Consider the following 24,461-nt stretch of genomic DNA (forward strand, 5'->3'; position numbering starts at 1 on the left):
CTCCGACCGCCGCAGGCAGCAGCCATGTGACTCTCTGCCTCTTCCCCCTTCGGGGCCGATACCTTGGTACAGCATTTCCCCTCCGACAGGTCCCTGGAGGACAGGCTGACCCCATATTTGTCTATGGGGCCAGGGAGTCCTTACATCAGCCATCAGCGGTGTGGCCTGAGGGACGGATTGGCTCAACTTTCCGGGTATAAACATGGCGACCAGGAGGCCTGGACGGGAGCAGGCCGCTGGAAGTGATGGTCGCTGACAGGAGAGACAGACCCCAGGAGCACAGAGCCATCCACCACCTGGGCAAGGCCGGGGAGGGAAGGCAGGCCAGGGCACGGCCGTCTGTCTGAACCACAGAGCGACACGTGGCCTGCGCTGCCTCTGGTGCCGTCTCACGCAAGGCACGTTCAGGGGACGGGGTGTGACTTCGATGGCTCACCTTCACCAAACAGGCTCCTACCCCCGGCCTCTCCTTCCGCCCTGCTACGGGGGGCGCGGCTGGACGGCCTGGCAGGAGGGCTGGCTTTCCTCACAGGCCTGGCTGGGGGGCAGCTTTCCCAGCCGGGGTCCTGTGGATCCTCCGCGGTTACTTCTGTTTTCACTGTATGCAGAACAGCAAAGTCAGGGTCAGCGCCTGTGGGGCTGGCTCCGTCCATCCCCAGACCTCCTACAGCCAGCTGAGGGTCTGGCAGACGAGCACAGGCTGGGTGGGGGAAGCCTGGCTTTTATCCCCACCTCTGTCAATGATTCACGTGAGCAAGACTCACCCAGGGCAGAGATACCGACCCTTCCCCCCCCACAAAGCCTGCCAAGACCTGCCCATGCGACTGCTTCTCGGTGCAAGCGCTCAGCATGATTGTTCCTCGGATGTGGACAGCAGATTTTTTGAGCCAGCTCCCTACGAGAGGCGCCTCTCCAAGGTTGTGCAAATACGTGCAAGACAACGTGGGAAACATGCACCAGGCACCACAGCTAGACACACTGCGAGGGCCAGTCACCCTGCTCCTGCGTCTCTCGCCAACTGCCCCTCCCTTACAGCGAGCGCCAGGCGAGGGGCAGCCGAGCACCGGCTGCAGGGAGCTGTTCCCGACTCCAAAGGGGATGCTATAATTTTACACACGCTCACCTCCTACAGATGAGCTCCCATCCTCGCCCTCCAGCCTCCTCTGCCCTGGGTCTCCTCGCGTGCTGCCCTTGGCCGATTTGCAGGGCGATGGGTGGGGATGACGGGGCTTATGAACAATTATTTCCTTCAGACAGTTTAGCAGGCCTTGGAGGGGGCTATTCTCTGCCGTCCCCGCTGGGTGAATATTAAAATAAACACATTATTAACACAACCCCTCGCCCTGCGCCAAGAAGATTCCACCTGACTCTGAATCATACGAAAATGCCTGGGTCTATAACCAGATCCCAGCACCAGAGCGCGCCTGGGATCCTCTCTGGTGGGGTCTCGCACGCTGAGTTGGGTGGGATGTTGCATTTTGGTCGCTAGCTCGTTTGTGTTCAGTGAGTAAAGGAAGAAGCAGCGAAGTCAGGGCAGGTCTCCATTTCCCTGCACGGCCGAGTAGCTCGGAGGTTCCTGAATTCCGATGAGAATGAGGTTCACATTTTTAACAGGGAGGTACATTAACCGGGAAATTGGGTTGAAAAGCTCGGGGAAAGGTTTTCATTCGAATGATGCAGGAAAAATAAAGTGTCAATGACCTGAGCCCTTTAAACACCAGCCTCTGAGTGCCACCCCCAGGAGAGTGGGTGGGGCGGGTCCCCCGTCGCCGGGACGGCCTCCTGCACAGATCTAGGACAGGCCCCCTCACCGTGCTCTAAAAACGCCAGGGCCCAGCGAGGGGGGAACTCAGGGCTCCAGGCCAGGGGGACCCTTGGGCAAAGGCACAGTTTTACTTCTATAAACTCTTGAGCAATAGTCAACATGGTTTCTGTAAAGGGAAATCGTGTCTTACTAATCTATTAGAGTTCTTTGAAGAGGTCAACAAACATGTGGACAAGGGGGATCCGGTGGACATAGTGTACTTAGATTTCCAGAAAGCCTTTGACAAGGTCCCTCACCAAAGGCTCTTACGTAAATTAAGCTGTCATGGGATAAAAGGGAAGGTCCTTTCATGGATTGAGAACTGGTTAAAGGACAGGGAACAAAGGGTAGGAATTAATGGTAAATTCTCAGAATGGAGAGGGGTAACTAGTGGTGTTCCCCAAGGGTCAGTCCTAGGACCAATCCTATTCAATTTATTCATAAATGATCTGGAGAAAGGGGTAAACAGTGAGGTGGCAAAGTTTGCAGATGACACTAAACTACTCAAGATAGTTAAGACCAAAGCAGATTGTGAAGAACTTCAAAAAGATCTCACAAAACTAAGTGATTGGGCAACAAAATGGCAAATGAAATTTAATGTGGATAAATGTAAAGTAATGCACATTGGAAAAAATAACCCCAACTATACATACAACATGATGGGGGCTAATTTAGCTACAACGAGTCAGAAAAAGATCTTGGAGTTATCGTGGATAGTTCTCTGAAGATGTCCACGCAGTGTGCAGAGGCGGTCAAAAAAGCAAACAGGATGTTAGGAATAATTAAAGAGGGGATAGAGAATAAGACTGAGAATATATTATTGCCCTTATATAAATCCATGGTATGCCCACATCTCTAATACTGTGTACAGATGTGGTCTCCTCACCTCAAAAAAGATATTCTAGCACTAGAAAAGGTTCAGAAAAGAGCAACTAAATTGATTAGGGGTTTAGAGAGGGTACCATATGAGGAAAGATTAAAGAGGCTGGGACTGTTCAGTTTGGAGAAGAGGAGACTAAGGGGGGACATGATAGAGGTATATAAAATCATGAGTGATGTGGAGAAAGTGGATAAGGAAAAGTTATTTACTTATTCCCATAATACAAGAACTAGGGGTCACCAAATGAAATTAATAGGCAGCAGGTTTAAAACAAATAAAAGGAAGTTCTTCTTCACGCAGCGCACAGTCAACTTGTGGAACTCCTTACCTGAGGAGGTTGTGAAGGCTAGGACTATAACACTGTTTAAAAGGGGACTGGATAAATTCATGGTGGCTAAGTCCATAAATGGCTATTAGCCAGGATGGGTAAGAATGGTGTCCCTAGCCTCTGTTCGTCAGAGGATGGAGATGGATGGCAGGAGAGAGATCACTTGATCATTGCCTGTTAGGTTCACTCCCTCAGGGGCACCTGGCATTGGCCACTGTCGGTAGACAGATACTGGGCTAGATGGACCTTTGGTCTGACCCGGTACGGCCTTTCTTATGTTCTTATGTTCTTATGGTATGGGGGGGGGGGCAAAGGCTGGCATGGTTAGCGGGGTCCAGGGAGGTAGCGCCACCTCCACCCCCGACTCACTCAGGAGGCCACCCAGCCTGTCTGTGGTGGGGGGATGCAACCAAAAAATATAACTCCAAGGGTGGGCTCAGTTCAAAAGTTTGAAAACCGCTCAGGGTGCAGGGAAGGGGGAGCTAGGGGCTGTGTGCAATGGAGGGGAGAGCTCAGGGTGCAGGGAAGGGGGAGCTAGGGGCTGCGTGCAATGGAGGGGAGAGCTCAGGGTGCAGGGAAGGGGGAGCTAGGGGCTGTGTGCAATGGAGGGGAGAGCTCATGGTGCAGGGAAGGGGAGCTAGGGGCTGTGTGCAATGGAGGAGAGCTCATGGTGCAGGGACGGGGGAGCTAGGGGCTGTGTGCAATGGATGGGAGAGCTCAGGGTGCAGGGAAGGGGGAGCTAGGGGCTGTGTACGGGAAGGGGGGGGGCTCCCAGATTCAGTGGGTGGGGGCAGGGGGCGCTGGGGCTCCTCCCTTCAGCCCCACACCACTCCCAGCTTGGGGGAGGCAGGTTCAGCCCTGCGCTGCTCCCGGCTTCATGTGATGTGGAGGCGCCGGCTTCAGCCCCGCGTTGCTCCCAGCTTCAGCGCCAGGGCTCGGGTTTCAGCCGCAGGGCCGTGCGGCCCCCTGAAACGGCTCACGGACCCCCGGGGGGCTGCGGACCCCCGTCTGAGAACCACTGAACTAGGATGCAGAGGGTCAATGCTGGGAACAACCAGTGGATCGTCAGGGAAGCCCGGATCAGGCAGAGCAGCAGGGCAGAGGTGGGGGCTCAGAGCCAGCAGTCAGGAGCCGGTGCGCATGTGTAGACAACATACCGGTGGGAGGGGTTAGTAGGGTACCCCAAGGGTTGTAGGAAACAGGACTCTGGGCTGATCAGTGGTTTATGGAATTTAACCCTGAAAACCCAACAGTTTATATTTCTAGGGGCCTTTACGGAGATTCTCCCCAGCCAGCCTGACTGGTGACCCTCTCCTGTGCCCGTGTGCACTGGCTGAGTTGGTCCTGATCGGGGAGGAAATAAGGGCTTCTCTGGACCTATTTGATTTAGTGTATGAATCAGTTGTGTTCATATGGGGTTATGCAGTCCTGTCCTCTGATCCCCCAGCGCCCCTCCGGTTTCTCTCCAAATCTCTGAGAATTTCAGACTCGTCTGTCGGCTCGCAAGCCCCGGCAACGGAGCGACCAGGTCCTGAGAACACACTGAGGTTTTAGGTCAAATCCAGCACCGAGACCTAGAGTGTTTGGCTAACAGCACATCACTCTGCTGCCAAAACTCCACCCACACAAATCCTATAATCCTATACATTTGCAAACCACATCCTCCTTCTGAGGAGAAGGGGCCAATCCACTGACACTGAGGTCAACAGGCCTCTTTCCATGGACTCTACCGGGAGACGCGTCAGGCCCTATCCTCTGCCTTACTGAACCGTACCTTCATGAGAACATCTCCAAAGCCCCAGCTCCAGCCTCCTGTCTTCCACATCCCCTTGTGCGCTGCTGGTAGACGAGCTGCTGGTTGGGGTGCTTGGATAACTGGGCCTCTTTACAGCGAGGTCCGTCAGCCCCTGGATGGGGGAACTCTCTGTCGTGACTTCTGTTTTAACTACAGAAACAAACTCAATTTCAGTCCCAGTCCTGCAGCCGGATGGCTCGGTTCCTTCTCTCCTGAACACGGTCAGCACAGCCGACTGGATCAGCGGCTAGACCAGGGGTAGGCAACCTATGGCACGCGTGCCGAAGGCGGCACACGAGCTGATTTTCAATGGCACTCACACTGCCCGGGTCCTGGTCAGTGGTCTGGGGGGCTCTACATTTTAATTTAATTTTAAATGAAGCTTCTTAAACATTTTAAAAACCTTATTTACTTTACATACAACAATAGTTTAGTTATATATTATAGACTTACAGAAAGAGACCTTCTAAAAACGTTAAAATGTATGACTGGCACGTGAAACCTTAAATCCGAGTGAATAAATGAAGCCTCGGCACAGCACTTCTGAAAGGTGCCGACCCCTGGGCTAGACCATAGACAGGACACACACTTCTTTCAACTGCCAAGCGTCCAACCAGAAACCAGGTTCATTTTGATTTTAGAATGCCTGAAACCAAGGGAGATCCACAATCCCAGAAATCACATGGGCTCAGCGCTTCTCCCCCGTCTCTCCAGTGACCAGTTGCAGAAGGGGATGCAGTGTAGGAAGGACGGAGCATGGCCATATCGAGGTTAACATGGCAACATGGATTTTGGTACATGCATGTACCTCCTCTGCGTGGCAAGAATACTGACCAATGCAGTGACAGCCCTGTCGGGTGGACCCAGACACTCGAATAACGAATGGCTCCTATCCAGGTGGCACCCAAATAATCTGGGTTTAACTGGGCCCCAAATTCGGGCTGTGTAGTTTTGTACCCTGGGGGCCTGATGCTATTAACTTATTCTGTGTAAATCAGGAGTCGCTCCACTGAAATTACATCAGTGTAAAACCAGTGTCAGTCAGCCAGCCCCAGCTCATTCTGATTATACCACACGCAGGCAGCAGCAGAGTGTTTGATCTCTCTGCTCTGCCTAGCGAGATACTGTCTCTTCGTCCACTGAGATATAAACACATTTTAACTCACCTGCAGCATATAAGCTCTTCACCTCCACCCCCACTCTCTTGTGTTCCACGTCTCCTTGTACGCCGGGGCTCTGCATGTTGGGGTGACGGGGTCTGTGGATGGGAATTTCCTTCAGGCAGTTCAGCAGACCTTGGAGGGGGCTGTTCTCTGGAGCCACTTCTGTGTTAATAGTAAGAAAAGAAACAGATCAGCGGGAGACGTGTAGCCATGGCAGCCAGTCTCAGAGCCCCGTCAAATCTACAGGAATTGACACTAACCCCCAACCCTTCTCTTTTCTCTCTTCACGCTCCTGCCAGCAAGACTGGGCTGCACATACAGATCCAGCACGTCCCGGAGCAGGTCGTCTATACAAAACTGCCTGTGGAACGAGGCATTCAGATCTGGAGCCCCAGGATGAGCCAGAGGGGACCCAACAGATTGTGTCCAGCCCAATTCCTATCATTCTAAGCCCGCCCCGCCCCGATGCACCTCACCCACACGGGACAGCTGTGTGTCACACCCCTACAGCACTATTCTGGGATGTGTCGGCCTGCCAAGGCAGTTTTGGGACCTAGCATAGTCTGACTCCTCTGTGACTCACCTGCATACAGTCTCCTAAGCGGAGCCCCTTCTGTGCTGCTGGTGGACACGCAGCTGCTCGGTGTGTCGGGATGACTGGGTCTATTGAAAGATACTTCCCCTAAACAGTTCTCCAGGCCAAGGGGAGGTGGAGTCTCTGGAGTTACTTCTGGTTTAACTAGACAGACAACGCCAGCATCAGCTCAGGGCTTGTTGCTGAGGAGTGGGTTCATTTTAACCCTATAAAACCACCTGGATCTTTGACAGTGGATATTTAGACCTAGTGTTAAAGAGAAACCTCTCCACTGTCATTGGGTGGGCGTCCGTGAACCACTACTGGCGAGGATGGATGGTCTTGTGGGCAAAAGGCTCTGGCCTTGGCCTCAGGAGATCTGTACCTATCAACTCCTCTACGTTACTGACCCACTGACCCCTCCTCTGCTCTGCCAGAGAGGCCAGATTTACCATCCTTTAGTCCAGTTTTCCCCCTGCAATTTCCTGCTTCCCCCCCGCCATCCCTGGTGCCCAAAAGGATCTCAGGTAGGTATCCACAAAGCCACTATGTTCTCTGCTTTCAAACTGCACCTTAAAGCCAAGCTCAGGGTTCATAAACAAAATAGAACCACGGACTTTCTCCCTGCGGTTGTGTATGGTACCCGCTTACCATCAGCAAACGCCCTCTCAGAGCCCATCTCAGCGTCACTATCAGCAGCCTCAGCTGGCTCCACAGTGGCCTTTGAATTCCCCAAAAGAAATTCCGGGATTTCCTTCACCAGCTTCATCAGCGCGCTAAGGTGCAGGCTGCCCTGACGCGCTCCTGCTTGAGACACGGAGAAAAACTTACCAGGAGCTCAGTGCGATCGGCACCTGACCTGAGGAAAGAGCAGTTCTTTCTTTCCTTTTTTTCCACCTCGGGCAGAGAATCTCTTACCTTCCTCATCCCCTGTGGGGCATCCGTCCTCTTCTGTTTGCCCTGAGTCCCAGAATCCACCCACATCTGGGTCATCCTCTGGAAAGGCCAGTTCTACACCTAGAAAGACGTGGGTGCATGGAATAGTGGATGTCACCATGGGCACCATTTTATCATTGGGGGGAGGGTCTCCATCCACATGGTTCCTATTACCCTTATGAAATGCCTCAGGCTGCAGAACCAGCGGCCTCCTATCACTTCACCGCTGGGAGGTGTGTTGGCTGCCGGTGTGGGATTCGCACCAGGAGACCAACTTTACTCAGTGGTGGTAGGTGAAAGCTGACCATAGGGGTCCCGTTCTGTGTGGTACCCCCCGGAGGAGGGGCTGTGCTTGCAGATCCTGGGCTGACAGCTCCCAGTGCAAGTCAGAGCAGCTGTCCTGGGTTGTGGCATGGATCAGATTCCCCCTAACACCATGAGCTCCTCCCTCCTCCAATCTGCCATCTATGCTGGGGCTTGCAAGGGGCCAGGGTGCCTGCACGGGGGGAATTCTCCCCTGACCCCTGGGGCTGCATCACCAGCCCCTCGGCACCGCCAGAGGTGTGTGGGGCCAGAGGGGGGGGGGTGGGGGCAGAGTCAGTTCCTAATAACCTAGGAGCTCGCTTGGCCCCAATGGGGCTCCCTCTGCGGACAGCGGAAAGGGGCCCCAGGAAGGTGGGGGAGGGGAGAAGACAGACACCCTGGGTCTAGCTTATACCTTCTGGGGGCTGGACCCGCTGTCAGGTCTCAGCCAGCCCAGCGACGGGTGTGCAGCAGATCCCTTACACACCCGCCAGCCAGGCTGGCATCGGGGGCAGTGGCTTGGCGTTGGTTACTGAAGGGCTCACTCACCCTCCGAGCTGCCGCTGTCGCTGGCGAGTTCTCGCTCTCGCTCTCCGGAGACGCCGCAGATCTGGCCGCCAGCAGCCTCCCGCTCCGCAGCCAGGGCCAGAAGAGCCAGCGTGGGAACCGGCTGACCTGGTCAGCGAAAACAAGACCCAGAACCATGAGTCTCGCTCTGGCGAGCTACCCCAGGCCATTCAGAGGCTGGGTGACCAGCAGCCTGTCCGAGCAGGGCCAGCAACCACCCAGAAGCTCAAAGCCACCCCAGCTGGGGACCGGGGCTGTCCTGGGGGCAGAGAAAAGATGAAGCTGCTGAGCAGGACGGAGCCAAAGCTTCTTTGCACCTCGCCGGCCATCCATGGAGCTCAGAGCGACTCCCACCTGGTCTGCCCAGTTCTCTTCTGTCCACCACGGCCAGCAGAGTCATTCAGCTCAGCCCTGTCTGTGCGCATGTCCGGGAACCTGGCTCCAGCTCAGCTGCGCCCCAGACAGGGCCCTTAACACACGACCGGGTCCTGGTTCGAGGCCCAGTCTGGGTGGGAGCTGACAAACAGGGCGACCCTGCACTTCAGGCAGGACGGTGCCAAGCAGGGGCAGGAGATGGTGCAAACCTCGGCGTGTGTTGCTGCCTGGGGTGGGGACGTTTCCTAGACTCACAGAACCACAGTGTTCAAAGGGACCGTGAGGCTCATCCAGTCTAACCCCTGCCAAGATGCAGGATTTGTTGTGTCTAAACCACCCAAGACAGATGGCTCCAGCCTCCTATTGAAAACCTCCAGTGAAGGAGCTTCCACAACCTCCCCAGGCGTCTGTTCCTTCCCTACTGTTCTTACAGTTAGGAAGTTTTCCCAAAATTTCATCTAAATCTGCTCTGCTGTAGTTTGAACCCACTGCCTCTCGTCCTGCCCTCTGTGGCAAGACAGAACAGCTTCTCTCCATCTTTTTTATGGCAGCCTTTCCAGTACCTGAAGTCCACGATCAGACCATCCCCCACCCCCTTAATCTCCTCTTTTCCAAACTAAACATCCCCAGTTCTCTCAGCCTTTGCTCATCTGGCTTGTGTTCCATCCCTTTGATCATCTTTGTTGCTTGCCTCTGGATCCTTTCCAGTTTCACTCTGACTTATCTATGGTCGACATCCTGCAGCTGTAAATGTCAGAATCCCCCTGGCCAGGGAAGAGACAGCCCCCCCGGAGCTGGAGATGGTTCTGTGCAGTGGGTGGCAGGGAGAGGGGGTGGGAGATGGCTCTTTGCCGCAGTCAGAGACTTTGGATTTGCTCAATTGCTCATTTGCCTTAGCTGAAATTAAACCCTCCCAATGGAAGTCAGAGCCAGAGGGGCTCCCCGTGAAACCCGTGAGTGCACCACAGCCACCTGGTTCGGGGTCACAGTACAGGCTTGGTTTGGTGCCATGTTCGTTAGTATCCTCAGCAAACCCAGGGCAACTTGTGGGTTTGTATCGCAATAGGTTTGGGCTGAGCTCTGCTTTGCTTTGAAACGCCAGCCCAGCTCAGGACTGAGGAGGAACCTCCACGTGGATCAGAGAGGAAATGAAGGAACTGGATTCTCCTCTCATTCCAGCTTCCGAGGGTCCCCAACCTTCCCATGAGCCACTGCCAATGGACGCTGCCTGTAGTTTGCGTGGCTAACAAATGCTGCTCAGAGGCCTTGTGGACACTGGCATTTTTCTTCACATTCCCCACCACTGGTACCACCTGTGCAGCTCCACCAGACCAGCTGCCAGAGTATTCACCACAGTGCTGCCTAGATGGGCTCAGAGCAGAGTCAGATAACACAGCGGCCAAAGCAGCGGTAGTACCCCCTTGCTGCTACAGCCGGGGGAACCAAGGGATGCTAGTGCAAGGGGAGGGTTTGGAGACGAATGCTAGTGGTGTGTGTGTGTGTATGTGTGTGTGCGTGAGAGAGAGAGAGAGAGAGACAGACACCGATCAGGTCTCAGACCAACCGCAGTTAAAATATAGTTCCAGCTCTGCACACTTCACTCAGCCAGTGTGAACGAGGCAAAACCGTGTTGGAATCAGACTTCTAAAGAAAAGTGTTCAATGTTCCATCTGTATCAGTGGTTCTCAGCCAGGGGTGCATGTACCCCTGGGGGGACACAGAGGTCTTCCCGGGGTACATCAGCTCATCCAGAGATTTGCCTAGTTTTACAACAGGCTACAGAAAAAGCACCAGCAAAGTCAGTACAAACTAAAATTTCATACAGACAATGACTTGTCTGTACTGCTCTATATGCTATACACTGAAATGCAAGTACAATATTTATATTCCAATCGATTTATTTTAGAATTATATGGTAAAAATGAGACAGTCAACAATGTTTCAGTGATAATGCGCTGTGACACTTTTGTATTTTTATGTCTGATTTTGTGAGCAAGTGGTTTTTAAGTGAGGTGAAATTTGGGGTACGCAAGACAGATCAGACTCCTGAAAGGGGTACCATAGTCTGGAAAGGTTGAGAGCCACTGATCTACACTACAAACCCCAAACCCAGCCCAGCTATGGCCAAAGAATGTTATAACAGAGTTCACTCCTGCCTGGGAACGGGCAGAAAAGAAACGGGGGAGGAATGCGCTAAGAACCAGGGGCAGCCACAAGGGTGAACGTGTGACCCAGACAGTCACTTAGTTGCTCTGGGCACGTCTACACAGCAGCTGGGAGGCGTAATGCCCCACTCAGGTTGACGTACACACACCAGCTGTGCTTGAGTTAGGACGCTAAAAATAGCGCCGTGGCTGCAGCGGCAGGGGTGGTGGCTTCGGCTAGCCACCCTGCCTGACAGCCTGGGCACATGCTCGTGTGGCTCGTTGGAGCTGCTGCCATGGCCACTCTGCTAGTTCAAGCGGAGCCAGCGGCGTCTGTCCCTTCGAGCTGGGACGCAAGCCCTGAGCTGCTGTGTAGCCTTGAGCCTCATCTGTACAATGGGAATAATAATACAGGGGTGCTGTGAAAGTTAACGCGTTAAATGATATGAGGTGCTCATATACTGCAGTGATGGGGGGCATTCTTGTATCATAGATAGAACCTGTATGTTCCACACAAGCAAGAACAAACACTGCTGTAACTAAGGTGGTTAAACACAGCTAGTGTTGCACTGCATGATACTTGGGAATCATTTAAGACCACCTTCCTGCCCCAAAAGCCTCAATCCCAAAACTGAGGAAGAAAGTTGTACTGGTTAAAAACCAAACCTAATTTAGAGGGGAAGCGAAGGCAGCTATAAAAATAAAAAAATAACATGTAACAAATAGAAGAAATGGGAAGTTGATAGTCATGAATATAAAACAGAAATTAAGCACTTTAGAAAATTGATAAGGGAAGCAAAAGAACACAAGGAGAAATCTATTGAAAGTATAATTAAGGACATAAGAAGTTTATTAAATATATTAGAAATTAAAAGAATCCATTACTAGATGGAAATGGTAGAATTAACAACAATAATGCCAAAAAGGCAGAAGTGTTCAGTAAATATTTCTGTTCTGTATTTGGGGAAAAACAGATGATGCTGTCTCATCATATGGTGATAACACTCTTTCCATTCCACTAGAATCTGTGGAGAATGTTAATCAGAAGCTACCAAAGTTAGATATTTTAAAATCAGCAGGTCCAGAGAACTTGCATCCAAGAGTTGTAAAAGAGCTGGCTGAGGCACTCAATGGACTGCTAACGGTGATTTTCAACAAGAGGTGGAGCACTGGGGAAGTTCCAGAAGAAAGCTAATATTGTGCCAGTTTTTAAAAATGGTAAACAGAATGACCTGGGTAATTATAGGCCTGTCAGCCTGTCATCGATCCCTGGCAAGATAACGGAGCAGCTGATACGGGACTTGATTAAAAACAAACTAAAAGAGGGTAATGTAATTAAAGCAAGTCAATGGGTTTATGGAAAACAGATCCTATCAAGCTAGCTTGATATCTTTTTTTGATGAGATTGTAAGTTTGGCTGATAAAGGTAATAGTATTAATGTAATATACTTAGATTTCTGTAAGGTGTTTGACATGGTAGCGCACAACATTTTTATTAAAAACCTAGAATGATATAAAATGAACATGGCACACAGTAAATGAATTAAAAACTGGCTAACTGAAAGGCATCAAAATGTAACTGTAAATGGGGACTCATCATTGAGCAGGTCTGTTTCCAGTGGCATCCCGAAGGGATCAGTTGTAGGCCCTACACTATTTAACATTTTTATCAAAGACCTGGAAGAAAACGTAAAATCATCACTGATAAAGTTTGCAGATGGCACACACAGCGGGGGAGTGGTAAATAATGAAGAGGACAGGTCATTGATTCAGAGAAAACTGAATTGCCTGGTAAACTGGGCACATGCCAACAATGTGCTGTGTAATATGGCTAGCTGTAAATGCATTCCTCTAGCATCAGAGCACGTAGAGAATGTAGGCCATACTTAAGTCCTGGGAAGCAGTGAGTCTGGAAAAGATTTGGGGGTCATGGTGGATAATCAGCTGAACATGAGCATCTAATGTGACGCTGTGGCTAAAAGAGGTAATGAGATCTGTGATGCAGAAAGAAAGGAATCTCAGGTAGGAGCTGAGAGGTTATTTTACCATCTCTATTTGACACTGGTGCAACACTGCTGGAATCCTGTGTCCAGTCCTGGTGCTCACCGTTCAAGAAGAATACAGATAAATTGGAGAGAGGTCAGAGAAGAGCCATGAGAATGACTAAAGGATGAGAAAACAGTCTTGGAGTGACAGACTCAATGAGCTGAATCTATTTCACTTACCAAAGAGAAGGTTAAGGGGTGACTTGATTACAACCTATAGGTACCAACATGGGGAACCAACATTCAATAATGGGCTCTTCAGTCTAGCAGAGAACGATCTAACGCAATGCAATGGCTGGAAGCTGAAGACTGGGCAAATTCAGACCAGAAATAAGGCGTAAATTTTTGACAGTGCGAGTAATTAACCACTGGAACAATTTACCAAGAGAAGGGGTGGATTCTCCATCACTGGCCATTTTTAAATCAAGATGGGATGTTTTTCTAAGAGATCTGCTGCAGGGCTTATTTTGGGGGAAGTCCTGTGGCCTGTTATACAAGACGTACCAATGCTCCCTTCTGGGCTTGGAATCTCTGAGTGTAGACAGGGGCAGTTTGGCCCTCCCTATACAGGCACTGAACCCAGCGAGGCTGGAGAGAGGTTTCAATACAGTTCCTGCACTTGAACGTAGGCAGAGCCGGAAAGACACGTTTGTAACTGCAACGCCGGGGAATGGCCCACAGCCCTCCGTGCAGACATGACACGTGCTGCTCCTTACCTAGCGAGATCAGCAACTGGTAATTCTCCTCCATCACTTCCTTATGAAGCTCCTTCTGCCATCCCTCCAGGATCTGCCACTCCTCTGCGGAGAACCTGACAGCAACATCTTCAAATGTCACTGGCACCTGAAGACAAACAAACGGCTGAGTCGATTCCGGGCCTGGGGCAGAGTACGGGAGTCCTATACATAACTCACCATTTCTGGCCCATGCCTCTGAGCCTTATTAACTTTGCTCCTCTGTGATTTTAATGGGGAAAGGCACTCCCTGCTACAGCTCTCTCAGACTGTCATTAACACGCCCATTACACCTAGAACACTAACTACGGCAAGCAGGCGCAAGTGGTTTCATATGGTCGCTCATCTCTACCCCTCCTCTTCCGGCCTCACCCCTCCCAGCCTTACACCAAGTGTTTGCCTAAAGCCTAGGAGGAGAGTATGGATGAGACTGAGGCAGGACGGAAACAAACTCTCCCTGTCATAACACCCTGGGGTGCTGGAACAATTTGCATAGTGGGGGTGCTGAGAGCCATTGAACCAAGGTGCAAACCCTGGATATGCTGGAAACCACTTCCAGGCAGGGGGTGTGGCAGCCCCCCAGCACCCCTAGTTCCAGCACCTGTGATAACACCCCCTCCCAATGCTCCCCAAACCACTTCAGTAGCAGGCCCACTCCGAGCCACCAGCCCCTCTGCCCCGAGAGCAGGAGACGCCCCAAGGAGACGTGCTCCCGGCAGGCAGTGCCACGTCCTGCCTGCTGCAGCATGCGGACACAGCCCCAGGAGCGGGGCAGGATGGAACAGGGAGAGACCCATTTAAAGGGGAAGGCACTTGAAAGAACTACCCGCTGCCAGGCCCCCAGCCTGAATATCCGGCTGAGCAGCAAGGAAGGGAGAGCAGTGACGAGCCAGAATGGCCAATGGGATCCAGGGAGCTGAAACACGCTGAAGAACGCGTCCGAGCATCAACAATTCTTAGCTCTTCTTATACAGTCCTGCTCGTGTTCAGGACCCATCACGGACATTCGCCAACTCACTTCAGTACGGGGAACCCCCTTGGACGGGGGTGCCCAGGGCAGCCCTCACTGGACATGCCAAGGGCAGGGCAGGCTGCAAGGGGGAGAGCAGATACCCACCTGGCTTGGGAGTAACACTGAAGTTAAACCTCCCAACCAGTCACAAATTGCGCTTCTGATTCCCACACTGGTTATCAAGAAGCAAAAAAAAATAAATCACCCAGCCCCCTTATTGCATTCCAGTCTGGCTCCCAATCTGCCCCTAGGGCCAGTACAGCGAGAAGTTATTTTAAACTCTGTTCACATTTACAAAATGTTCTTCTGGCCCCAAAGGGCCGGCCATGTTGCCAGGTCAGTATTAGGTTGGCTCTTACCCAAAATACCACGCTGCAGCCAATTCTCTAGTGTCTAAAACTAAAGGTTTATTATAAAGAAAAAAGAAAGAACAAGAAGAGAGTTGTTAAAGGTAAAACAGTCACATACATACAAAGACTTCAGAGTCCATAGATCAGGTTCTTAGCAGTACTGGTGAGTTTGCTGGCTTGAAAGTCCCCCTGGAACATCCCCCGCTGGGATGGGTCATTCAGTCCTTTGTTCAGAGCTTCAGTTTGTGGCAAAGTTCCTCCAGAGGTAAGAGGCAGGAATGAAGACAAAATGGAGAGGATGCAGCTGCCTTTTATAGTCTTTTGCCAGGCAGCATCTGCTTCCTTTGTTTCTAACACAAGCTGCCCACCACATGGCTTGAAAGTAGGGTGACCAGATGTCCTGATTTTACAGGGACAGTCCCGATTTTGGGGTCTTTTTCTTATATTGGCTCCTATAACTCCCCACCCCATCCCGATTTTTCACATTTGCTCTCTGGTCACCCTACTTGAAAACCTTAGAGTTCTGTCCATAGGCATGTCCCTGCCTTGCTGAGTCATAAGATGTATCTGTCTTCTCTCAATGGGTCAATTGTTTAGCGGATGGTCCTTAACAAGCCATCCAGCAGGCTAGGGAGTGCTGATGACAAATTGTCTGGGGGTGACACCCAGAAGCATAGCACAAGTTTGAAACACAGACATATCTATAACACATACTACAAAAGGTGATACAAACATATAAACAAGATTACCATATCTGGCAAATCATAATATTTTTGCAGATATTTTACATGGCATAACTCATTGCAGTTTTACAATACTGATATTCATAACAACCTAGTGTCCCCCAGATTCCATTCAGCGTCACACCCCCTGAAACGACATTCGTCAGTAGATTAACATTTCCCGTGTCTGCTCAGACAGAGACAGCAATGAAAAGATGGGGCGGGTGTCGGGGAGGAACAATTTTTTTAAAAGGATAAACACCCAGTTAAACCAACAGGACAAAATGACAAATCATGTCAAACAACCTAATAGCTTTCTTTGACAGATAAGCCTTTGGATGAGGGGAAGCAGTAGATGTGGTATATTTTAACTTTAGTAAGGCTTTTAAATGGCACTTACAATTAAAAAGGTCATTGAACAGTTTTTAAACTAAGAGCTGGGGGAAAGCCAACAGGTGCGGAGGAGCACGTGGTTCGGACAGAGACATCCCCTAGGGGAGGATCTACTAATGGAGATTCTCTATGTCCTAGTAAGGAGGAGAGGATGGAAGATAATAAAATACAAGTTGGATCTGATGAGAAACAGTCAAATGAAAAAGAGTGTCATTCAATTACATCATGTAACGGCAGACAGCTAAATAGTGAGAAGTTGGACTAGGGGGTTGGACTAGATGACCTCCTGAGGTACCTTCCAACCCTGAGATTCTATGATTCTATGTTTCTAAGTTTTTAAAGTGCTTATATACAAAGGCTAGAAGTCTAAATAATAAAATGGGTGAACTAGAGTGCCTCGTATTAAATGAGGATATTGATATAATAGGCATCACAGAAACTTGGTAGAATGAGGATAATCAATGGGACAGTAATACCAGGGAACAAAATATATCAGAAGGAAAGAACAGGTCGTGCTGATATGGGGGTGGCACTATATGTGAAAGAAAGCGTAGGATCAAATGAAGTAAAAATCGTAAATGAACCAAACTGTACCATAGAATCTCTATGGATAGTAATTCCATGCTCGAATAAGAATACAGCGGTAGGGATATATTACCGACCACCTGACCAGGATGGTGATAGTGACTGTGAAATGCTCAGGGAGATTAGCGAGGCTATTAAAATAAAAAAATCAATAATAATGGGGGGATTTCAACTATCCCCATAGTGACTGGGTCCATGTCACCTCAGGGCGGGATGCAGAGATAAAGTTTCTTGACACCTTAAATGACTGCTTCTTGGAGCAGCTGGTCCTGGAACCCCCCAGAGGAGAGGCAATTCTTGATTTAGTCCTAAGTGGAGCACAGGATCAGGTCCAAGAGGTGAATATAGCTGGACTGCTTGGTAATAGTGACCATAATATAATTAAATTTACCATCCCTGTGGCAGGGAAAATTCCACAGCGGCACAACACTGTAGCATTTAATTTCAGAAAGGGGAACTACACAAAAATGAGGTTAGTTAAACAGAAATTAAAGGGTACAGCACCAAAAGCGAAATCTCTGCAAACTGCGTGGAAACTTTTTAAAGACACCATAATAGAGGCTCAATTTAAATGTATACCTCGAATTAAAAAACAGTAAGAGAACTAAAAAAGAGCCGCCATGGCTAAACAACAAAGTAAGAAGCAGTGAGATACAAAAAGGCCTCCTTTAAAAACTGAAAGTTAAATCCTAGTGAGGAAAATAGAAAGGAGCATAAACTCTGGCAAATTATAACAATATAATTAGGAAAGCCAAAAAAGAATTTGAAGAACTGTTATCCAAAGATTCAGAAAGTAATAGCAATTTTTTTTAAAGTACATCAGAAGCAGAAAGCCTGCCAAACAACCAGTGGGGCCACTGGACGATCGAGATGCTAAAGGAAGCACTCAAGGACGATAAGGCCATTGCAGAGAAACTAAATGAATTCTTTGCATTAGTCTTCACAGTTGAGGATGTGAGGGAGATTCCCAAACATGAGCCATTCTTTTTAAGTGACAAATCTGAGGAAGTGTCCCAGATTGAGGTGTCCTTAGAGGAGCTTTTGGAACAAACTGATAAATTAAGCAGTAATAAGTCACCAGGACCAGATGGTATCACCCAAGAGTACTGAAGGAACTCAAATGTGAAATTGCGAAACTACTAACTGTAGTCTGTAACCTATCATTTAAATCAGCTTCTGTACCAAATGACTGGAGGATAGCTAATGTGACACCAATTTTTAAAAAGGACTCCACAGGTGATCCTGGCAATTACAGGCCGGTAAGCCTGACTTCAGGACCAGGCAAACTGGTTGAAACTATAGTAAAGAACAAAATTGTCAGACAAATAGATGAACATAATTTGTTGGGGAAGAGTCAACATGGTTTTTGTAAAGGGAAATCATGCCTCACCAATCTACTAGAATCAGAGGGGTAGCTGTGTTAGTCTGGATCTGTAAAAGCAGCAAAGAATCCTGTGGCACCTTATAGACTAACAGACATTTTGCAGCATGAGCTTTCGTGGGTGAATACCCACTTCGTCGGATGCAAGACATGAAATTCACCCATGAAAGCTCATGCTGCAAAACGTCTGTTAGTCTATAAGGTGCCACAGGATTCTTTGCTGCAATCTACTAGAATTCTTTGAGGGGGTCAACAAGCATGTGGACAAGGGGGATCCAGTGGATATGGTGTATTTAGATTTTCAGAAAGCTTTGACAAGGTCCCACACCAAAGGCTCTTAAGCAAAGTAAGCTGTCATGGGATAAGAGGCAAGGTCCTGCTAGCTGGTTAAAAGATAGGAAACAAAGAGAACTGGATAAATTCATGGTGCTTAAGTCCATAAATGGCTATTAGCCAGGCTGGGTAAGGAATGGTGTCCCTAGCCTCTGTTCGTCAGAGGGTGCAGATGGACGGCAGGAGAGAGATCACTTGATCATTGCTTGTTAGGTTCACTCCCTCTGGGGCACCTGGCATTGGCCACTGTCGGTAGACAGGATACTGGGCTAGATGGACCTTTGGTCTGACCCGGTAAGGCCGTTCTTATGTTCTTATGAATAAACGGTCAGTTTTCAGAGTGGAGAGAGGTAAATAGAGGTGTCCCCCAGGGGTCTGTACTGGGACCAGTCCTATTCAACATATTCATAGATGATCTGGAAAAAGGGGTAAACAGTGAGGTGGCAAAATTTGCAGATGATACAAAACTACTCAAGGTAGTTAAGTCCCAGGCAGACTGTGAAGAGCTACAAAAGGATCTCACAAAACTGGGTGACTGGGCAACAAAATGCATTTATCAACATTGATAAATGTTGCCTAGCCTCTGTTTGCCAGATCATTCATCTGCCAAGTAACGCACATTGGAAAACATAATCCCAACTATACATATACAATGATGGGGTCTAAATTAGCTGCTACCACTCAAGAGATCTTGGAGTCATTGTGATAGTTCTCTGAAAACATCCACTCAATGTGCAGCGGCAGTCAAAAAAGCCAACAGAATGTTGGGCATCATTAAGAAAGGGATAGATAATAAGACAGAAAATATCATGTTGCCGCTATATAAATCCATGGTACGCCCACATCTTGAATACTGCGTGCAGATGTGGTTGCCACATCTCAAAAAAGATATATTGAAATTGGAAAATGTTCAGAAAAGGGCAACAAAAATGATTAAGGGCATGGAACGGCTTCTGTATGAGGAGAGATTAATAAGACTGGGACTTTTCAGCTTGGAAAACTGACAAACTAAGGGGGGATATGACAGACGTCTATAAAATCCTGACTGGTGTGAAGAAAGTAAATGAGGAAGTGTTATTTACTCCTTCTAATAACACAAGAACTAGGGGTCACCAAATGAAATTAATAGGCAGCAGGTTTAAAACAAACAAAAGGAAATATTTTTTCACACAACGCACAGTCATCCTGTGGAACTCCTTGCCAGGGGATGTTGTGAAGGCCAAGACTATAACAAGTTTCAAAAAAGAACTCGACAGATTCATGGAGGATGGGTCCATCAGTGGCTATTAGCCAGGATGGGCAGGGATGATGTCCCTGGCCTCTGTTTGCCAGAAGCTGGGAATGGGCGACAGGGGATGGATCACTTGATGATTCCCTGTTCTGTTCATTCCCTCGGGGGCACCTGGCATTGGTCACTGTCGGCAGACAGGACACTGGGCTAGATGGCCGTTCTTATGTTTTGATACTGTCTCACATGACCTTCTCATACACAAACTAGGGAAATACAACCTAGATGGAGCTACGATAAGGTGGGTGCAAAACTGGTTGGAAAACGTTCCCAGAGAACAGTTATCAGTAGCTCACAGTCAAGCCGGAAGGGCATAACGAGTGGGGTCCCACAGGGACCAGTACTGCGTCCGGTTCTGTTCAATATCTTCATCAGTGATTTAGATAATGGCACAGAGAGTGCACTTATAAAGCTTGCAGACGATGCTCAGGCTACTCAGACATCCCTGGGTAGGAGCCCCTCTACAGGGCAGCAGGGTTTGACCTCTGGAAACCCCATGTCAAGATGAGGACAAAATGGTACAAGCGAACGTGACAGGCGTCCATGCCCTGTAAACAGAACAAGATGTGGGGAGAGAGGTGTGAGGGTGAAGGTAGGTGTGGGGAGAGGGGGTGTGTGGGGAGAGGATGAGAGGGGGTCAGGGAATGTGAGTGTTTTAAATAACTGGGGGTTCTCAAACCCCCCCAGATTAGATGCTTCTACCCCAGGCTCAGCCCTGAAGCATCTGCCCGGTGCTGGAACCGAACGGTTTGAGCAAATATCCCAGAAGGGTTTGCTGCCAGCTCTTCCCACTGGTGCAGCTGCTCTTTCAGGCACCCCTGGGGACCTGGACGTACATGCTGGGGTACACAGGCTGTTCTGCTGATATTTCCATCCCGATGCAAAGGAGGAAACACGGCCAGTCTCGTGAGAAAGCTTCTTCTCATGCTACTTGGGAGAGGTGACGTGTAGGAAAACCATCCAGACTTTTGGGTACTGATCCAAACTGGTCCCAAGCCCCACTACCCAGGGTACGGTCAGGTAGAGGAACAATCCCTTCCACAAGGAATCTGCCACCACAGTCAAACTCCGCAGCACATTTCAAACAAAATGTTTCACTGCTCGAGATGGGTCCAACCCACCAAGTTCTGATCCAGAGCTGGAGTCTCCCAGCATTCGGCCAACAGGGTGATTTGGTTTTGCAGACAGAAAGACACGCAGCGTGTAAGGCATGTGTCTCCCGTGTCAGGTGATGGGCACTCCCATTGCTATACATGGACCAATGTAAGTTTCCCCCCAGCAGACCCTGACAAGGCCAATGTTCCCAGAAGCGACTAGTGATTTTGGGTGCCCAACCTGAGAGGTCTTAAAAGGAGCCTGATTTTCACAAAGTGCTGAGCACCTGCCCTCAGAAAATTAGGGCCCTTTAAGATTTCTCAGCCTGGGCACTGAGAAACTTGGGCATCCGACCTAACTGATACCTTCTAAAAGGCCACGGTCCCTACGGTTACCAACAGGGTTGTGAGCGTCCACCTAGAGAGGCAGGGAGCGACTCCACATTCTCCTCAGCAGCCTGTGTCGTCCCTTCCTAGCCCAGGTGCAGCAGTAATAATGATCCGTCGCCTCTGTTGCGAATGGTTTCTGGTCCAGGTGTGCTTGTGCGTACGTGCACCGTCAAATGCAGGATCTAAGGTATCCCTAGTGCTGTTCTCCCCCCGCTGCCTGTTGACATTTCAGTGTTTGGTTAAGGCTCCTTCAGGGATGACATGACGCTGACGTGACATAATTAAGTCCGACACCGTGATATTTTCAAAAGAAGTAACTTTGTCAAACCTTTAATTCTATGTGCTCCTTGGCTCGGCTTCCTGTCGAATGTGTGATAATCGTTCATGGCTCTTTAACACCCTGGCTGGTTGGGTTACATCAATCATGCAAAGATTAGCCAAGGACATTTGCATTTTAGGGCACAGGAAGAGAAAACCACCTGGCCCTTTCATCTAAGGATCTCAAAGCATGGTACAAGCAGGGCCGGCTCCAGGGTTTTTGCGGCCCCAAGCAGCAAAAAGCAAAACAAAAAAAAGCCACGATCACGATCTGCAGCACTTCGGCTCTACCACCCCCGCTTCAGTCTTCGGCGGCAATTCGGCAGCTGGTCCATCGCTCCGAGAGGAAGTGAGGGACCCGCCGCCGAATTGCTGCAGAAGAGCCGGATGTGCCTCCCCTCTCCGTTGGCTGCCCCAAGCACCTGCTTGCTGGGCTGACGCCAGGAGCCGGCCCTGGGTACTAGGATGGATCAATTACACTTCACAACCCTCCACCCCCAGGAAGGAGGCAAGTCTCATTATAAACCATCACCACAGGGTGAAAGACACCCAGTGCTGGGGCCCACACAACGGCCTGTGCACCCCTTAGACTCTCCAAACATGACCCAAGCGGGACTTCAGGCCATGTCCACACTAGGCAGAGAGGTGCCTTTTGAACATGTGTTAACTAGCACACATTAAAATCCTAGTGTAGGCAAGGCAAGGGATCATTTTAATAGGTGTTAGCTGGCCAAGATAAACTCTTAGTGCAGAGTCTTGGGGGAAGAACAAACATTTGTGTCCTGGAACAAATATGACGGGAGTGTCCCAGCTCCTGTACGGAGGGTGTTTAATCACCTCGAGTTAACGGGCCGTCAACTAACTCCAGGCAAAAAACTCTCGTGAAGATGAGCCCCTAACTTACAGCAGCCTCCCTGGTGCTACCCCCATGGGCTGCACCTCAGCCCCCAATCCCACAGCAGAGAGCACTGCCTGGGAGTGCCCTGCCCACCCCCCACACCTCCCTATGCTGGGGCCTGTAGCTATTTTGCACAGGGGCAAATGAATACACAAGGCAGCAGGGGTGGGGGGAGGGAATAATCAGGCCCACGTGTGTTTACATCAACGTGCAAAGTCCCTGCTCGGCACACACGTCCCTGCGTGTGCGTGTCTGGGCTGTGGGGGTGTCACATTCTGCTTCAGGGAGAGTCACAGGTGAGCCGTGACAAGTTTTAATGCAATGCTGGATTCCCCTCTGACCTTCCCCTTGTGCCCACTGCAGTAACCCCTCAGGATCTGCCCCGAGGGAGCCTCCGACGGAACACTTCACCCCACAGCGTCTGGTGAAACACAAGCAGCTGGGCCCTATTATGGTGCTTTGATGCCACAGCCTTGCTGGCGTGACACAGACAACAAGCTGCCGGGCAGAAGGCTCGGGTTTGACAGCAGGGCTGCTCTTCCCAAAGACCATTTGACTTCACAGCACCGACCAGGGCAACTGCACTGACCTGCCTCAGGGTGCCCTCTGCTGGGCTGAGTGCCCGTTGTGCCGCTGGTCAGCGAGGGCCAGATTCGGAGACCCTCGCCAGGTCGAACGGTGCCTGATTTCACCAGGGTCAGGTGGAGCTCACGCTCCCTCCTGAGTCCCACAGCACCAGTGCAGCAGCTGCCAGCTGAGCTCTGTGCTGAGAGAGGCCAGGGGTGCCTGGTCACGGAGGCCGAAGTCACCGCTCCGCTCTGGGCTGGGCGTGTGTAGGGACGACTGTCCTGCCACTGTCTACCAACGTGATATATGCCATCATGTGCCAGCAATGCCCCTCTGCCATGTACATTGGCCAAACCGGACAGTCTCTACGCAAAAGAATAAATGGACACAAATCTGACATCAGGAATCATAACATTCAAAAACCAGGTTTCAGAGTAGCAGCCGTGTTAGTCTGTATCCGCAAAAAAAAACAGGAGTACTTGTGGCACCTTAAAGACTAACAAATTTATTGTAGCATGAGCTTTCGTGAGCTAAAGCTCACTTCTTCGGATGCATAGAATGGAACACACAGACAGGAGATATTTATACATACAGAGAACATGAAAAGGTGGAAGTATGCATACCAACAGGCAGAGTCTAATCAATTGAGATGAGCTATCGTTAGCAGGAGGAAAAAAAACTTTTTGAAGTGATAATTAAGATGGCCCATAGAAGGTGTGAGGAGAACTTAACATAGGGAAATAGAATCAATTGGTGTAATGACCCAACCATTCCCAGTCTTTATTTAGACCACAGTTAATGGTATCTAGTTTGCATATTAATTCAAGTTCAGCAGTCTCTCTTTGGAGTCTGTTTTTGAAGTTTTTTTGTTGCAAAATTGCCACCTTCAAGTCTGTCACTGAGTGGTTAGGAAGGTTGAAGTGTTCTCCCACTGGTTTTTGAATGTTATGATTCCTGATGTCAGATTTGTGTCCATTTATTCTTTGCGTAGAGACTGTCGGTTTGGCCAATGTACATGGCAGAGGGCATTGCTGGCACATGATGGCATATATCACGTTGGTAGATGTGCAGGTGTCACGAGCCCTGATGGTGTGTCTGATGTGATTAGGTCCTGTGATGGTGTCACTTGAATGGATATGTGGACAGAGCTGGCATCGGGCTTTATTGCAAGGATAGGTTCCTGGGTTAGTGTTTATGTTGTATGGTGTGCGGTTGCTGGTGAGTATTTGCTTCAGGTTGGGAGGCTGTCTATAAGCAAGGACTGGCCTGTCTCCCAAGATCTGTGAGAGTGAGGATCATCTTTAAGGATAGGTTGTAAATCTTTGATGATGCGCTGGAGAGGTTTTAGTTGGGGGCTGTAGGTGATGGCTAGTGGTGTTCTGTTATTTTCTTTTAGGCCTGTCCTGTAGTAGGTGGCTTCTGGGTACTCTTCTGGCTCTGTCAATCTGTTTTTTCACTTCAGCAGGTGGGTATTGTAGGTTT

The 24,461-nt window shown here is 49.8% G+C and overlaps 1 protein-coding gene across 7 annotated transcripts in view; it reads right to left on the reverse strand.

Moving 5' to 3' along the window:
• The window catches only part of LOC120393531 (protein KRBA1-like), a 45,775-nt gene that overhangs the window by 15,598 nt on the left and 5,716 nt on the right, over nt 1–24,461 (reverse strand). For 6 of the 7 annotated variants that reach the window (XM_039518129.1, XM_039518123.1, XM_039518124.1 and 3 more), the window contains exons 2-10: nt 13,631–13,757; nt 8,333–8,458; nt 7,463–7,561; nt 7,196–7,348; nt 6,554–6,709; nt 5,974–6,132; nt 4,787–4,957; nt 1,124–1,297; nt 437–598 (exon numbers count right to left, since the gene is read on the reverse strand). In XM_039518129.1, the coding sequence (XP_039374063.1) occupies nt 437–598; nt 1,124–1,297; nt 4,787–4,957; nt 5,974–6,132; nt 6,554–6,709; nt 7,196–7,348; nt 7,463–7,561; nt 8,333–8,458; nt 13,631–13,757 (1,327 nt within the window). The remainder of the gene's footprint in view (nt 1–436; nt 599–1,123; nt 1,298–4,786; nt 4,958–5,973; nt 6,133–6,553; nt 6,710–7,195; nt 7,349–7,462; nt 7,562–8,332; nt 8,459–13,630; nt 13,758–24,461) is intronic. The other variant, XM_039518127.1, reaches the window with a different exon arrangement.

Source organism: Mauremys reevesii, unplaced genomic scaffold (assembly GCF_016161935.1).
Source record: "Mauremys reevesii isolate NIE-2019 unplaced genomic scaffold, ASM1616193v1 Contig22, whole genome shotgun sequence".
NCBI lineage: Eukaryota > Metazoa > Chordata > Testudines > Geoemydidae > Mauremys > Mauremys reevesii.